The sequence below is a fragment of the Tenrec ecaudatus genome, chromosome 2 (assembly GCF_050624435.1).
Source record: "Tenrec ecaudatus isolate mTenEca1 chromosome 2, mTenEca1.hap1, whole genome shotgun sequence".
NCBI classification, from domain to species: Eukaryota; Metazoa; Chordata; class Mammalia; order Afrosoricida; family Tenrecidae; genus Tenrec; species Tenrec ecaudatus.
Window position 1 is genome coordinate 220,951,307 of NC_134531.1, and position 14,837 is coordinate 220,966,143.

A 14,837-nucleotide genomic window follows, 5' to 3' on the forward strand; every position below is an offset into this window, starting at 1 on the left:
GTCCCCGTCTGCCACAAATCAGGCCTTTTTTTGTCACATACTGGTATATAATTTTTTCAGAACCTCTAAATAGAAAGCTTGATGAACACTCTGGTCTGCTGGAATGAACTCCAAATGCCTTGCAAGTCATCCATTCGGGAAGTTGATGGATGTCCAGAACACGGTTTGTCATCAGTCAGCATTTCACTTTTTTTGAAATGAGAAATCACTCAGACAACTTGCGTTTTCCTGTAGTGCTGTCCTTGTCAGCTGGTTCCAACATCACAGCAGTTTCTGCAGCACTTTTCCTGTGCAGAAAACAAAACGCCTCACGCTGTTCTCTCAAATCAGTTGTCACAGAAAACAAGGTTTGAGCAAAATTGCTTTTATGAAAAAAAAAAATCCACTGTGACCAGAGAACCTTCCCAGGTGACGCCACTGGGTGCACTGACTCAGAACAAGTTGCTTGATGCTCACCTAGCGGGTGGGGGTGGGGGGAGTGGAAGGGAGGTGGGGCAGCAGAGCTTTTTCCAGGTTTTTGGGGATTCACCCCTCGTATGTATGTATGTATGCATGCATGCATGTATGTATGTAAGCCTTTACCCAGCAGAAAGTCTCACCTTTCCCCTTTGGAGGGGCTGGTGGGTTTGCACTGCTGACCTTGCAGTTAGTAAGACCGAAGCATATCCCACTATGTCACCAATATTCTGAGCACGCAACTGTCTGCAGCGAGCATTCTAGGCTGTTTCTACTGCCCTGTCACTCGAGTGGTGAGCCCCTGCAGGGACTGAGACTGTCCTTGGCTTCTAGAGCCCCATGTAAGGTGCCGAGCAGCTGGTGATGGCTCGGCATCGGGCGACTGGTGGGACTGTGATCTCTGAAGGGAACGGCCGTACCACCAGAGGGTGGTGACGGACCTAGTCCACGCATTCCTTCAGCAAATACGCATTGAGGGTCTTCAGCGTACCAGGGGCGTGAGAGTCTGTCGGAGGAATCATTGGATGCTGCCGCAGGAGTCAGGAGGACCCATAGCAGAGCCTCACTGATTGGGGGTTGAGTGAATTGTAGACTTGAAAGCCTGTTCTTCGCCACAAACACTGGACTCTACTCAATGTAAAAACAAGCAAACGGGAACACACACACACACACACACGCTCATGCACAAGTGACCCATAGGACTGCTCCACGGCCCTTCCAAGGCTGTCGATCCTCAGAGTGCTGCATCTTTGTCTCTGGGCAGCTGGTGGATTTGCACTGCCAGCCCTGTGGTTCACAGCCTCGGATTTAACTAATTGTCCCACGTGAGTTCCTCCACCCAGTGTAGGGGCTGGAAAAACCCAGGCTAATGAAATGAGCTGCGTCCTCCCTCCAGGCAGTCAGCTCCCAGGCCTGGAGGAGCCTACCTGTCCAGGGAATTTTCCTGTGTCACTGGGCTCGCCGCCGGAGATGCTTCCCTTGACGATGCATCCTTTCCTTTGGGACCGAGACGTTGCTCTCCAGCATCTGCTGATAAGGACAAGTTATCTGGCCAGGCTTTACATGTCACACCGCCACCATCGCTAACCCTACATGGGGAAAGTGCGTTGGACCGCATCCCTGTCCTGTGAGGAGGACTGTCCAGAGGGTGGGGCTGTCTCCACATGGAGGAGAAAGCCCTGCCTCTTGATGCGTGGATGCCAAGAAGCATGGATTAAATCACCCAGGGGAGAAAGGAGGCTTTGACCTGAGGACCAGGGCCATCCTTGAATTTCCCAGAGGATACTGGGTGTTCTCAGCAGGCACACTGGAGCGAGGCCTCTACTTTGCTGTGCAAGAGTACAACCATTCAGAGCCCGGGTCCAACGCCCCGATGTAGCAGGACGCCACCAGGTGACCTTTTGCTGGCAGATGGACAACCCAAATCCAGGGGAACGTCTCAGCCTGCACAACTAAAGAACGGAGCCTCTCACTAGATGAAGACAGCTTGCAGGAGAGGTTGGCAAAGAAAGGGAGAATGTGCCTGTCCCCCCTCACCGCCTCCCCATCCTGGGGAAATTCCACTTTTTAAAGCTACTTGGTTAAGAATTGAGATCTGTCAAGAATGGTTATTTGAAAATGTTAACTATTTAAAAACGCCAAAGACAATTTAAAGAAATTAAAAGCCACGATATCAAAGCATGCAAACAAGAAGAAGGGAAGATATCCACTCTGGCTGGCATTTAATCTTATACAGCACGCTTGCTAGCTGCGGTTTTCTGACCACTGGAAATTACATGCCTCTAACATATACAGGAGGAAACATTTTTTTTTAAATCAAACCTTTAAGGACCCATGCTGGTGTAGTGAGTTATGTATTGGGCTGCTAACCGCAAGGTCAGCAGTTTGAAACCACCAGCCATTTTTCAAGAGAAAGATGAGGCTTTCTACCCCTGTAAATATTTATAATCTCATAAGTCCATGGGACAGTTATACTCTGTCTAATAGGGTCACTATGAGTCAGAGTTGAAATCTACTCGATGGCCATAATTCGCTTTGCTTTTGGTGTCCTAACGGGTTAAGTGTTGGCCTATTAACCACAGGTCAGTGGTTCAAACCCACCCGCTGCTCCCAAGGAGAGAGATGAGGCAGACGGCTCACATAAAGAGTTAGGCTCAGGCTCTGTGGAGCAGTTCTCAGTCCTCGTCGGAACCAAGTCAGTGGCAGCGGGGTGTTTGGGGCTTTCCTATTACAAAGTAATGAATGTTCGTTGTGGAAATTCCAGTAAATCTTTAAAAAATAAGCAAGAAAATGCCGGATCTTCTGGAATACAACCATGTATAGATTTTATTTTCGTCAAAATGGAGTCACAGTGACAAATGGGGTCTGGGAACTTGAGTCTCTCCCGCCTTAATATCAAGTTGGAGACACCTTCCAATGTTGTGAGACAGCTCTTCAGTCTACTGAAAGACCCAGTGGTTAAACACTTAACTGCTCACCAAAAGGTTGGTGGTTTGAACCCAGTGACCTCCCGCAGGCATCTCACCCCTAGCAGATGGATCAAACGGCGTCCTAGGTTTTACAAGAACATCTGGAAGGGCTGACATCTCAGAAGAGTCTTGTGAAGGACTAGCTTTGGAACCTCAAGGTGGAGTGGTCTGGCTCTCACCTCCCCATCCTCCTCTCCCAGCTCCGTCATGGGGGCCTTCCCACAAGCAGATCTGGTAAAAATGTGTGTGTGAGGCCCTGTCACCTCCAGACCACCAGTCAAGAAGCCAACTGTGGTGAATGTGCAGGTAGTGAGCAGAATCAAGACTGCCCTGTAACCAGATCTCCACCCTTGATTGCCCCACAGTATCATCTCAGGAAGGGGAAAGAACATTCCACACGGATCCCTCACCGCCGCCCCCCCCTGCCCCCCCAGCCATGGGAATGTACTCTGATAATGGGAACAAAGGGGAATCATTGTGTGGGGCAAAAGTGACAGGATCCTGAATATGTTATTTGATGGAGCTTTTCAGTGTAGACCATTAAGAACACACCAGACTCACTGCTGTCAGGTCAATGCTGACTTGTAGTGGCCCCTGTAGGTAACTGTTTACAGGAGTGGAAAGCCCAGCTCTGGGAGTGCCCCTCACACCCATGCAGCTTAGGGCACCTTGGTTGGGCATTCCTTTGCAGTTGGCTGTGCCTGCTGGCCATCCTGAGGACCGAAGGAAATACCGCCTTGTAGGGGCGTAGGCCTGCTCGTCCATTGCTCTAGCCCTCCGGCCCGAGAGGCTCATCTGTAAGCGCCCCTCTGTTACCAGACAGAGTTGTCATTGGATACTTTTTGGAAGTCAATCACCAGGCCTTTCTTCCTACAATGCCTTCGTCTGGAAGCTCCACTGAAACCTGTCTGCCCTGCGCGTGGCCAGGCTCACATTAGAAATTCCAGCCTCGTGGTAACACACGAACCATGAGGGATAGGTGGTAAGGCTGGCTCGTTGCAGGTGACCAGCCCGTTTTTAATGAATGGCTCCTGTAAAATTAAAATTCCAAACTTGCTGCCTTCCAGGTGATTCTGACTCACAGTGATCCAACTGGACAATGGTTGAGCTGCCCTGTAGGGTTTCCAAAGTGGCAAATCTTCATGGAACAGACCGCCACACCTTTAATCCCGCCTCAATGCCGGTGGGTTCAAACTGCAGCCCTCAGCTCACTGGCTCATCAGGGCCCCAAATGCCAAGGCCTTTAGGGTCGGTCAGGCAGCAGCTGCTGTCATTGCTGGGCAGGTATAAGGCCGCAGGGAGCGGCAGGGACTCAGGTGTCTGTAAAGGGAGTACAGGTGTCCCCTCCCTTACCTCCTCCTGAACCCTAGGGTGCTGCTCATACCTGACTCCGTGGGTCAAAGTGGAATATCATCCCCTTTCCCCCAGAAAAATTAGACATTCTTGCGCAACGTGAAACCTCCCAATTTGCAAAACCCAACCAAAGCCACTGCCATGTCGTTGGTTCTGTTTCCTGGTGATGCTACAGGACAGAGTGGAACTGGCTCGTCGGGCTTCTAAGGCTGTCATCCTCACCCACAGAGGGGCTGGTGGAAACTGAGTTGAAACCACCAGCTGAGCCACGCTGCCACCAGAGCTCTTGGCATCGGCTGCAGTGTTGGTGGAAATGTTGGGAGCCACCGGTTCACAGCAGGAACCCACCGGGATATTCGGAACCTGATGGGAAGCGCTGACACCCGCAGGGACTGGTGCGTTGGTGTGGGCCAGAAAGCATTTCTTCTTTCTAACGATTCCTCCCAGGCAACTTTTAGTCATGGGAGCAGACACCTATATTTTCTTAATGAACAAGGTTGGCACAGTCATTCTGGCTACCCACTGCCATGAAGTCGGTGCCAACTCCTAGTGACCCTGTCCAAGGCTGTGAATCCATATGGCGGCAGCACAGAGGCTGCTGGGATTGAATTGCCGACCTTGCAATGTAACTGACTCAGGATGGGGTCTTGCTTAACCAGAAAACCCAACTCCCTGCTATCGAGTCAGAAGCGACTCAGAGCAATCCTCTAGGGCACAGAAGCTGCGCCTGTGGGTTTCCACGAGCATAACGCTCTACAGGAGTAGAAGGCCACATCTGTCTCCCCTGGAGCGGTTGCTGGCTATGAATTGCAGACCTTGCAGTTATGAGCCTAATGGGTAACCGCTGTGCCACCAGGGCTCCATGGGGTCTTGTTTAGTCCGGCTTCATGGTCTTGATGCCTGGTTTGTACCCTGGACCACCCTTGTGATCGGTCAGCCAGCATGGCACACCGTTGAGCTGCCCTCAGGAGGAGGACATTGCCCGGCTTCTAAATAGTCTGTGATGAATGCGGTGCCATTGAAAAGCGCCCGCCCTTGTGCTCTGGCGGCTGGCCCCCAGTCCTCCTCAGCTGCAGGCGGCGCAGGGTGAGCCACAAGGGAAAGAGTAGTAAGCGCACTCACCCCAGCCCCTGACCAGAAATCACTTTTAGAACTGGCTTATATGCACTGCCGCTGAGTCCGTTCTGACTCACAGCGACCCCATCGCTCAAGGGGGGACTGTCCCTGTGAGTTTCTGAGAGTGTAGCTCTTTACCAGAGTCAGAAGCGTCATGCTCCCGCCCCCCACCCCTGCAAAGCAGCTGGTAGTTTTAAACTGTGGCCCTAGCAGTGAGCAGCCCAGTGGGAAAGCCACTGTGCCACCAAGGCTCCGTCCCAAAAGTCCTGTGTCTGGTATTAACGATGTACAGGTGATCTGGCGTGCGTGCGTGTGTAAGACCATTGCTCTGTGATCTCACCTTTGAATCCACGAACTGAGCAGAACCTGTCACCCCCTCCGTGTGTTGCTGGGGTGTCCAGACTGGCGCCAGGGGCCTTCTGCCCTTGAACCAGCCCTCCTGAGCTGAATGTGAAGCTCACAGCGGGCAGGGCTCTTCTGCTAGCTGGAAGCGGTCAGGCTCTGATGGCTGAGTTGCTCAATGGCCCACCCATAGACCGGCTCCAGTAGTCCCTGCGGGAGGTCCTGGTCCCCTGCAATATTGTAGCTGTCTCCCCTCCAAAGCCGGAAACACATCACAAGCAGAAGATAAAATCAGTAATTCAAGCGAGGTGGGTTCAGAAACAAGCAGACTAAGGAGAGGAAATAGGCAATGCTTAATTAGTGTGGGTTGGGTCCCGATAATCTCTTAAGTAAATGTTGCCTCATTCCATCCCCACCTGCTCACCTGCCAGAAGCGCTCTGATTCGCCCCTGGCCCTTTCTTCAGCCCAAGCCTTCCCGAGCTGCTGCTGCTGGTTTCCAAAGAGTTCCAGCGTGGTGGTCACCCTCCGCCGGCTGCTGGCTTGGCCTTGGAAAGAGTGACGTCTTCGGGGAGCCAGAGTTAATAGGATTGGAAGCACTCGGGGAATGTAACAAGCAGGAAGATGAAATAGGTGAACTGTGACCTTTATTTTATGATGGAAAAGTGGCGCGCCCCCCCCCCCCCCCCAGTTAGTCAGGGGCTTTACGCTAAGGTGGCTTTCTGATTCCACTCTTGGGCATTTCTCCAGAACCTCTCCCCCAACCCTGGGGCCTGATTTCACCAGACTATGGATAGAATCATGAAAGCCCATTAGGAAATCCGCAGGTGGACTGTCTTAAGTCATCCACTGACGTTTCTTCCAAATAGCAGCCCCTCCCTGGGGCCCAGGAGCTTTTACCAGCCGCACTCAAGTGATCAATCCCGGAGTGGCCTCTGGGAGCCCATTCGCTGCTGGCTGCTAGAGGGAGCAGAAGTCCTCGGGAGGGAGAATCGCTGCGCTGTTCTGTTCCTGACCCCTCTAATCCTCATGACACAGAATCGATCACACTCGATGCTCAGACAAATGGTCTCCAAACTCTGATCATGAATCTCATTGGCCAAAGTTTCCGAAGACATATGTCAGTGAAATCACCTTCTTTCCAAATCCCAAGCAAGTTTCACGTAAATATTAGGTATCGTGCAATGCATATGCTGGAAGTACGCCTTTAAGAGAGACAAAACCCCAACCTAACTCGCCGACTCATAGCGACCCTATAGGGCAGGATACAAGACTGACACTCTTTATGAGAGTGGAAAGCCTCGTCTTTGTACCACAGAGTGGCTGGCGGTTTTGAACAGCTGACCTTGCAGTTAGCAGCCCAACGTGTAACCACTGGGACACACATGTCAGCTGACTGTGTTCTTCCAACACCTTGGCTGTCTTAGAGACCCCTGCATTAGAAGCACAGTGCCCTCACAGTCACCCGCTGGCAGTGCCACTGCAGCTTGTCCTGGGGGAGAGATGGGGAGCACATGGGAGCGGAGCCCATGATCACAGCAAGAGCTGCCTTCTCAAAGTAGCGCCGACCACAATGACATGGATGGGACCTTCATTTGCTGAGAGAGCTGCCAACATCTAATCGTTCTTGGTAAAGTGGAGGGGCAGCGAAAAAGAGGAAAGCTCCGGACAAGAGGGACTGGCACAGTGGCTGCATCGGTGGGCTGAAACACCAGCACAATTGAGGATGTTCCGTCCTGTTGTACGTAGTAGGGTCGTTGAGACTCAGAACCGACTCTCCGGCGCCTAACAACATCAACTCCTTCCAAGACATCTTTGGAAGGCGGCTCCCTCTTTGCTCAGTCTTGGTTGGCCCCCTGAGATCAAAACCCACTTTCTCTCACTGGCCAGTTCGTTTTGTATCATTTCAGCCGGTGGCACCTTCTTGTCATACCGTAAACTCCTTGGAGTTTGTAATGGAAGTGCTGAGGTCATCCCAGCTCTGTTGTAGGAAGGCTGTAATGGTGGAATTACACCTCAGCTTTTCCTCGCTGAAAATAGAAGCTTCCTGATGAAAACGTGGGCTCGCCGTGGGGCCAAGGGAGGCAAGTGCCGGTTAAAGAGCCCCTTCGACGACCTTTACAACGAAAATGAAAGAAATAGGAAGCCACCCTGCTTTGCATTAACTAAGACATTTCATCTCTGTCTTGGCGCCTCCTCCAGTTGGACTCTCCTGAGCACCGTGTCTAGTATCCTCTTCAGAGCCTGGCGAGATCGTGCTGCCGTGGGCACTCCTTTTTCTGAGTCTCTTACGTCCAGCGCTCACTCAAGCAAGGATCCCAGACTACCAAGAGACAGCCACGTCGGAAAGCCGGCTTGTTTGGGATCCATCTCTAGTCTGTGTGGGGCTGAGAACGGTTTAGGAAGTACATTTTGTGTAGGCAGCGTAGAAACCCAGCTTTGGGTGTGAGAAGAGCCTTTATTAACAAGAGCCACCAAATTAGCAGGTGGAGGGACACTGAGGTGTGCTTAAGCAGTGTCACCTCTGGTTATGGGGGACAAGTGTCCCAGGGGCCCTGGTTCCCTGCTCCCCTGGCCACCTGGGCCAGGACACTGCCATAGAGCCATGTCGACCAAGGTGACGTGGTTTGGAAATGCCAAACATGCTCCATACCTCTGTGTTGGAGCTGGGGACACCGGAGTTGATGGATGTTAAGTGTCCCCGCTCCTATTGGAGGCCCCTGGCATACTTTTTCCAGACAGCCTCGGTCGCAGCCTCCTCAGTTGGCAGCCACCATCCTGACCAGCCCCTAGTGCTGATCCTAAAATGGAAGCTCTCGATTTCACTAAGTGCTTCGTGTGGAGGAACCTAAAGTCAAAGGCAAATACAGAAAGACAAATTTGGTTTGGCTTTCGAGTCAGCCGAGGGAAAGTCTTTCCTCCTTGCACACCCTACCTTTTTTCCTTGTGAACTGGTTGAAGGTTGACTGAGCAAGCCCATTTTCCACTCCCCACGGCAGTCTCCTCTCAGTCAGCCATCAGTGCCCCAGGTCCTCCCTGTCTCTCCTGTTCCCATGCCGTCCCCTTTTCTAATCTTCCTGGACTGTGTCCTTGGCCCTCTGAGCTCCAACGGTGGACTATTCTAAGGGGTGCCTCTCTCCCTGGGGTTACTGTGCCCCTTCTAGACCTATCCCTGGTCCGCCTGAAAGCGGAGCCCCGGGCCGGGGGAGTCCATGTCCTGACCTGAGCCGACTTAGGTCTCTTGTCTCAGGGGTCTCGGAGTCTCTGGCTGTCTCTTCCGTGGTTTTGAGTCTTGTGTTCCCTCATCTCCCACGCTCTCCAGGACTCGGCCAGTGCGAGCCGTCTGGGAGCAGTCGGGTAGTAGCCGGGTACCATTGAATTCTTGCAGCTGGCCGGGCCCTGGAGGCGGAGCTCTCGCAGTCTGCTCCATTCGCCTGCGGATTAATTGTTTCTATGCCTCTTTGACTGTCCTCACCCGTCGTCGCTCTGGACAGAGAGAAACTGAGAGCTACACCTTTGATGGCCGCGCATGAGCTTCTCAGACCCCAGTCACTAAGAGTTGTCCTGTAAACAGTTAAACGGGCTCCAACTGGCTTACCATTCTGTTTTCCTCATTGTAAGCGTGGGTGAGCCTGGTGTTCGTGCCTCAGGCAGAGATAGTCCCGATTTGCCCCACAGGTGCACAGGGGCTGTACATTCAAGTTTTTCATTGTGGTGTAATTGATTGAGTCTAACCATGAGGTCCGTGTTTCGGCCCCTCCAGTCCCCTCACAGGAGAAAGGCATGGCAGTCTGTGGCCATAAAGGTTCATGGGGCCCTGTGGAGCAGGTCTGCTCTGTAGTATAAGGTTTTCCCCGGACTCTCGGTGCACAGCAGGATCTCATGCACAGCAGGATCTGACCATGGTGATCCATAGGGGTTCGGTGGCTGCTTGTTCAGAAGCCGATTGCCAGACCTTCCACCCTGCTCTTTCTTGGTCCGGACCTCTGCTGAAACCTGCTCATGTTCAGTAGCTCTCAGAAGGTCATCAAAGCGCAGCCCCCAGGTTAGCGAACGGTAATAAAGTTCTCAAATGAAAACTCCACTATTGCTTCAGGAGCATTTCCCACCAGCCCAGAAGACGACTGTGGCCTACAAGTGGGAATAGGGCCATTCATCCAGGGAAGTTGAATTGAAGGGGGAAAGCAAACCAAAGATGCTATTTCCAAACTAATTCCACTTTTTTTCTTTAAAAACCAGAGGTCATTAACCCAGACAAGGTTTCAAAATGTTTTTCTGCAGTTCCCCAGTTTCAAACTTTCCTGGAGTTCTTTTGTTGCTGCTCTTGCCTTCTTTCAGGAAATCGCAAGGTTCAAACAAGTCGCCAAGACTTTGGTCTCCAGGTTTCCCAAAGCCCGAAAGCGTCTCAGGCCATTTCTAAGAGCAGTTGTCTCTGCTCACTGCGGTGGACCTCCGTCCCCTTTTCTCCAGGCTCAGGGGCCGCCCAAGGAGGGTGCCGGGCTCAGCGGGGAACATGCCGCCTGAGCGCTGAATGGAATTACTCCCAGTGGAAATTATGCTGCAAGAGGGCTTGATAAAGCAGCTGCGAAGCAAACCTCTCTCTGCAGCTTTTTCCATCCTCCCCAAGCAGAGTTAATTAGCATAGGGAAAATGACTCAGGTGCTGACGTCACCTCTTTCCAATAGCGACCCGCGCTCTGTGCCTGCCTGCCTGCAAGCATGCAGGACTTGACTCAGGAATTTGCTGTCCAAACAGGATGCCCTGGAAGAGGCGCTCCTTCCCCCAAGGGGCCGGGCTTGGGCGCTTTATAAGCTGGGGCTCTGGCAGGATCGGGCAGCTCCTCCTGAAAGGACCTCACTCAGGATCGTCTCCGCTGGGCCCAGGGCCCCTCTCACTGTCAGAAAGCAAGATGCACTTTAGAAACTTTAACTACAGCTTTAGCTCGCTGATTGCCTGCGTGGCAAACAGGGATATCTTCAGCGAAAGCGAAACCAGGGTAAGGTCGCCAACACCCCGCCATCCCGGGCCGTCTCGGAGCCGTGCCGCTTCCATTGGGAGTGGGACGACCGGAATCGTTGGCGGGTGGGACGTGGGATGTGGCTCTCCTACCACGGGAAGTAAATCCCAAGTGCTTTCAGTTTTAAGAAGCAGAAGCTGTCTGGGGAGGGACTGTGTAAGGGTCTCCGGATCTGAGCCCATCCAGGTCCTTGACGGAGCTGTAAGGCAGCCTTTGGGGGTCAGACCTGGACTCGGACCAGACCGCAGCCCTTTGACTTTGTCACGATCAGGCAGGGATTAGCTGCTCTGTTCCACGGCCACAGCCCCCAGGAACCGGGTTTAGCCTAAGAAATAGATGCTGTGAGGATTTTTGTGCTTGGTGGGTAATTAGCAAAGGTTCCAGATTTCTCTAGCTAGAGAAAGTGCATCCTTAGCAGCAAGTGAGAAGAACCGGGTGAAGAATTCAAAGTGTGCAGTGAGAGTGTATTCTGGGGATCAGCCCTTATGGTTGATAATTAGTCTACTTAGTCATTTTATCAGAGTGTAGTCTATTCCCCTCATTTGATTAAACTGTACTGCTTTTCAGTAAGAATCCAGCTGCGTAATTGAATCTTTAATCATGTTGCTTATAATAAACCCTGCATGTCTGTTTTTTTGGTTTTGGTTTGTTTTGTGGCGAAGAGGTTGTAGAATATGCTTTATACCCAAAGTTGTATCATTACATGGCTTCAAAAAGTTTGTGGGAAAATCCCTTTTTTTCCCCCCCACAAACGTTTTGGAAGTCTTATTGTAAATGTGTGTGGGGAGGAGGTGTGTATATGTATACACACACATATGTATATTGATTAACCTTCATATATGACACTTGTGGGCTGCAATCATAGTTTTGGAACTAGTCTGCTGAGAAACCTATTGAGAAAATCATACAAAATGAAGGGATTTACTTTTAGCGTTAATGTGAGAGACATCAGGCAGCAACTGCAGGGACCAGAATCGGTCATTGGAAGCATCCCGAGTGTTTTTCAGAGAGCAGAGTCATGAATGAGAACGCTGGGGCTTTCACAGGTGAAGCAGCTTCTCCCGGGCCCTGGGCCAACGCCCTGACTGGTACTCTAAAAATATTCATCAATGTCATCCCGTTTAAATTCTGAATCATAACTTCGAAACGAAGCACTTGGTCACAGTGCTTATTGATGAGGTCATGTGAAATTCCAGATTTACAGAGTGCGTGCTTGCGCCAGCAGCTTGCTTCCAAGAAGCCTGTACAGGGTGGGGGTGGGGGCCATTCTCAGCCAGTGTGGGGACTGGTCATCTCTCTGTGCGCTTTCTCTGGGGCCTTTTCAGAGAGAGCCCAGGAGATACCAGAGCCGTGCACCCACTAGAGAACGGCCCCAGGGCGCCACAAAGAGCAAGTCTGTGAGCTGAGCGGGTCCCTTCTCCTTTCACAAGCCCCAGCCCCTCCGCGGGCAGATGGGGGACCTGGCAGCCTCTCCTGCAGGCAGCGCTACCCGGCAGGTGTACCTTGCATTCCCATCCCCACTTCCTTGAGGGGCGCTGTGAGTATTCTAAAAGCCGTTGCCCTCTCCTCTGTGATGCTCGCTCCACTCTGCGCTACACGGCACTACTTTGCGTGGGGGTTCACTGCCTCGGGTTCTCTGCGCCCTCTTCTGCATCGCTCCTTGATCCGGACTCCTCTGCCTTTCACATGCGCTCCCTCCAGCAGCCCTGAGTGTGCAGTTTTGAAAAAAGACTCAGCCGCACCGCAGCTAAAAAAGCCCTGACATCTCCCCAGAGGCCTCCCCTGGCCACTGACGCCCTCCAGTGGGCATCTGAGGCATTGCATCGATCTGCGCCGCCTTGGCCTTTCCCACCACACTCCACGCCACTCCCGGCCCAGCCCAGGGCCTCTGGCCAGAGCATCTCAGAAACAGGAGACCAAGGAGTTCTGTTGTCTGGATCTAAGCTTGTAGTCTTTGAACATTGGCTTTTCCGTGCAAGAGCTCATCAAATCAAATCTGACTGGTGGTGATCTTGTCATGCTTCCTAATGCTCACCAGTACCTGCCACACTCGAGCTGGTTGCGCGTGTATTAAAGTCAGGATACAGAAATTGAAGCATTGTAGGATATATATATATATTTAGAGCCTGGATTATTTTACTAGCTGCCAACAAGCCCATACTCACCCATAGCGACCCTACCCTTTCGAGGGCTTCTGAAACTCTTAACTCCGGAAGCCTCATCTTTCCACCTGGGAGTGGCTAGTGGCCTTGAAACACTGACCTGGGGGCTAGCAACCCAGTGCCTAGGCCCCACCGCCACCAGCACGACTCAGATGATTGAAGAGAGCTGCAAAATGCTTTTTATAAATTAGCTCCTGTGCTTCTCATCCCTAAAGAGGAATTTTTGTTTTCACATAGTTTGAGAACTAGTGATCAGAATCTTTCTAGAGCTGACAGGAGTCTTGTTTATGGAAAGAAATGGATGCTGGGGCTCATGAGATTCCAAAGTGGGCTGGGAAAGGATGTTTGCTTCCATGAAAAAAGAGAAGAAGGTATTCATTCGACCTCTGGGAGGGGTTCGGGAAGCCATTGGGCAGAAATGGACAGGCCAGGGGTACGCAGATTACCAGACTCTGCAAACTGGGCCGCTAACCATCAGGCTTTCTCCTCCCGTAGAGAGTGAGAGTCTCAGAAACCCACAGGGGCAGCTGGGCTGCTGTGAGTTGGAACCTGCCCCCTGGCAGTGAGGTCGGAGGTTTAGACTGCCTTGGAGAATGCTCACTCTACTTTAAAAGGGATATTTCTCCGAATTACAAAATCGGTTCAAGTATTGCTTGTCCTGTGAAGGAAACCATATACGCTTATGTTCTTATACCCAAAAAAGAGAGAGTAGAACCACTGCAGAGTACAACTAAATAAAGTGTCTTGTAGCTCTGACCTATCAGAAGCCCATCACCAGGCCTTTCTTCCGCGGCGCCTCTGGGTGGGTTTCCAGCACGTAGCTCCATGCAGTCACCTTGACGGGGCAACCTCAGGAGAAAGGCCAAGGCTCTCCCTCCTCCCATTGCTCCTTCTCTTCCTCACGAGGAGATGGAATGAGGCCGTCTGATCAGGATTGATTATGCAGGTAAATCTTAATCTGTTTGTGTTTACTATAACTTTTTCAGGCCAAGTTTGAATCGCTCTTTAGGACCTATGACAAGGACATCACCTTCCAGTACTTTAAGAGCTTCAAACGAGTCAGAATAAACTTCAGCAACCCTCTGTCTGCAGCCGATGCCAGACTCCAGCTGCACAAGACTGAGTTTCTGGGGAAGGAGATGAAATTATATTTTGCTCAGGTGAGTTGGCTTTGCTGATACGGCTCCTTAGCTTTGGGGGTTTTTGTTTGATTTGTTTGTTTGTTTGTTTGTTTTAACCTCCCAAGACTTCATGTTGAGAAAGGTAACATTCACTCCCACGTGTCTCCGCAAAAGAAAGAACACGTCGAGGTGTGTGGAAAAGCTGCGTCCAACAGGCCCTGGTCCTGGGTGATGACCAGCGCCAGGCAGGGGGCAGGGAGGCTCTCTGTGAGGTGGTCAGGCTGGGGGCAGACAGGCGCCGCTGTGTGCACATTGCCCTTGCCCGGTGGCATGTCCCAGCCTGAGCAGGGTTCCAGCTCTCTGCTGGTTCCCAGCAGACGGCAACGTGCCCCTGCCTCCCTCAGTTCAGGAGCCAGGCCTGCAGTCTGTCCTGGAGAAGCAACAGGCTGCAGGGACTCGGGCATAGCAGGGTGAGGCTGCCATGGGACCGAGACAAATTGGGCGCTCACAGATTGGCTTCTTCACCTGCTCACCTGCCTCTCCAAGGATCCCTGGTGGCAGAGTGGTTACACATGGGCTGCATAGAGTCCTGATTGGTCAATGACAGGGATTTTATGGTTGCTGCTGTTGGTTTGTTTTTGTTTTTTAACCTCTCTCCAGAGGTAACCCCAAGATCTTAATGGGCAAGTGACCCACTGTCAAGGTAGCTCAAAAAATCCCTGTGACGACAGGACCGGGGCCCGGGCTAGACGGGTGGGCCGGGAGCTCCCAGGGTGCTGCTCTCTAGTACAGGCCAGCCCCAGT

General features: G+C 52.0%; 1 protein-coding gene across 2 annotated transcripts in view; it reads left to right on the top strand.

Moving 5' to 3' along the window:
• Positions 1 to 14,837, top strand: part of RCAN1 (regulator of calcineurin 1) — a 95,031-nt gene that overhangs the window by 75,674 nt on the left and 4,520 nt on the right. The window contains exons 1-2 of one of the 2 annotated variants that reach the window (XM_075542329.1): positions 10,551 to 10,729; positions 13,899 to 14,072. In XM_075542329.1, coding sequence (XP_075398444.1) covers positions 10,643 to 10,729; positions 13,899 to 14,072 — 261 coding nt within the window. In that variant the 5' untranslated portion in view covers positions 10,551 to 10,642. Of the gene's footprint in view, positions 1 to 10,550; positions 10,730 to 13,898; positions 14,073 to 14,837 lie in introns of those variants that run through there. The other variant, XM_075542328.1, reaches the window with a different exon arrangement.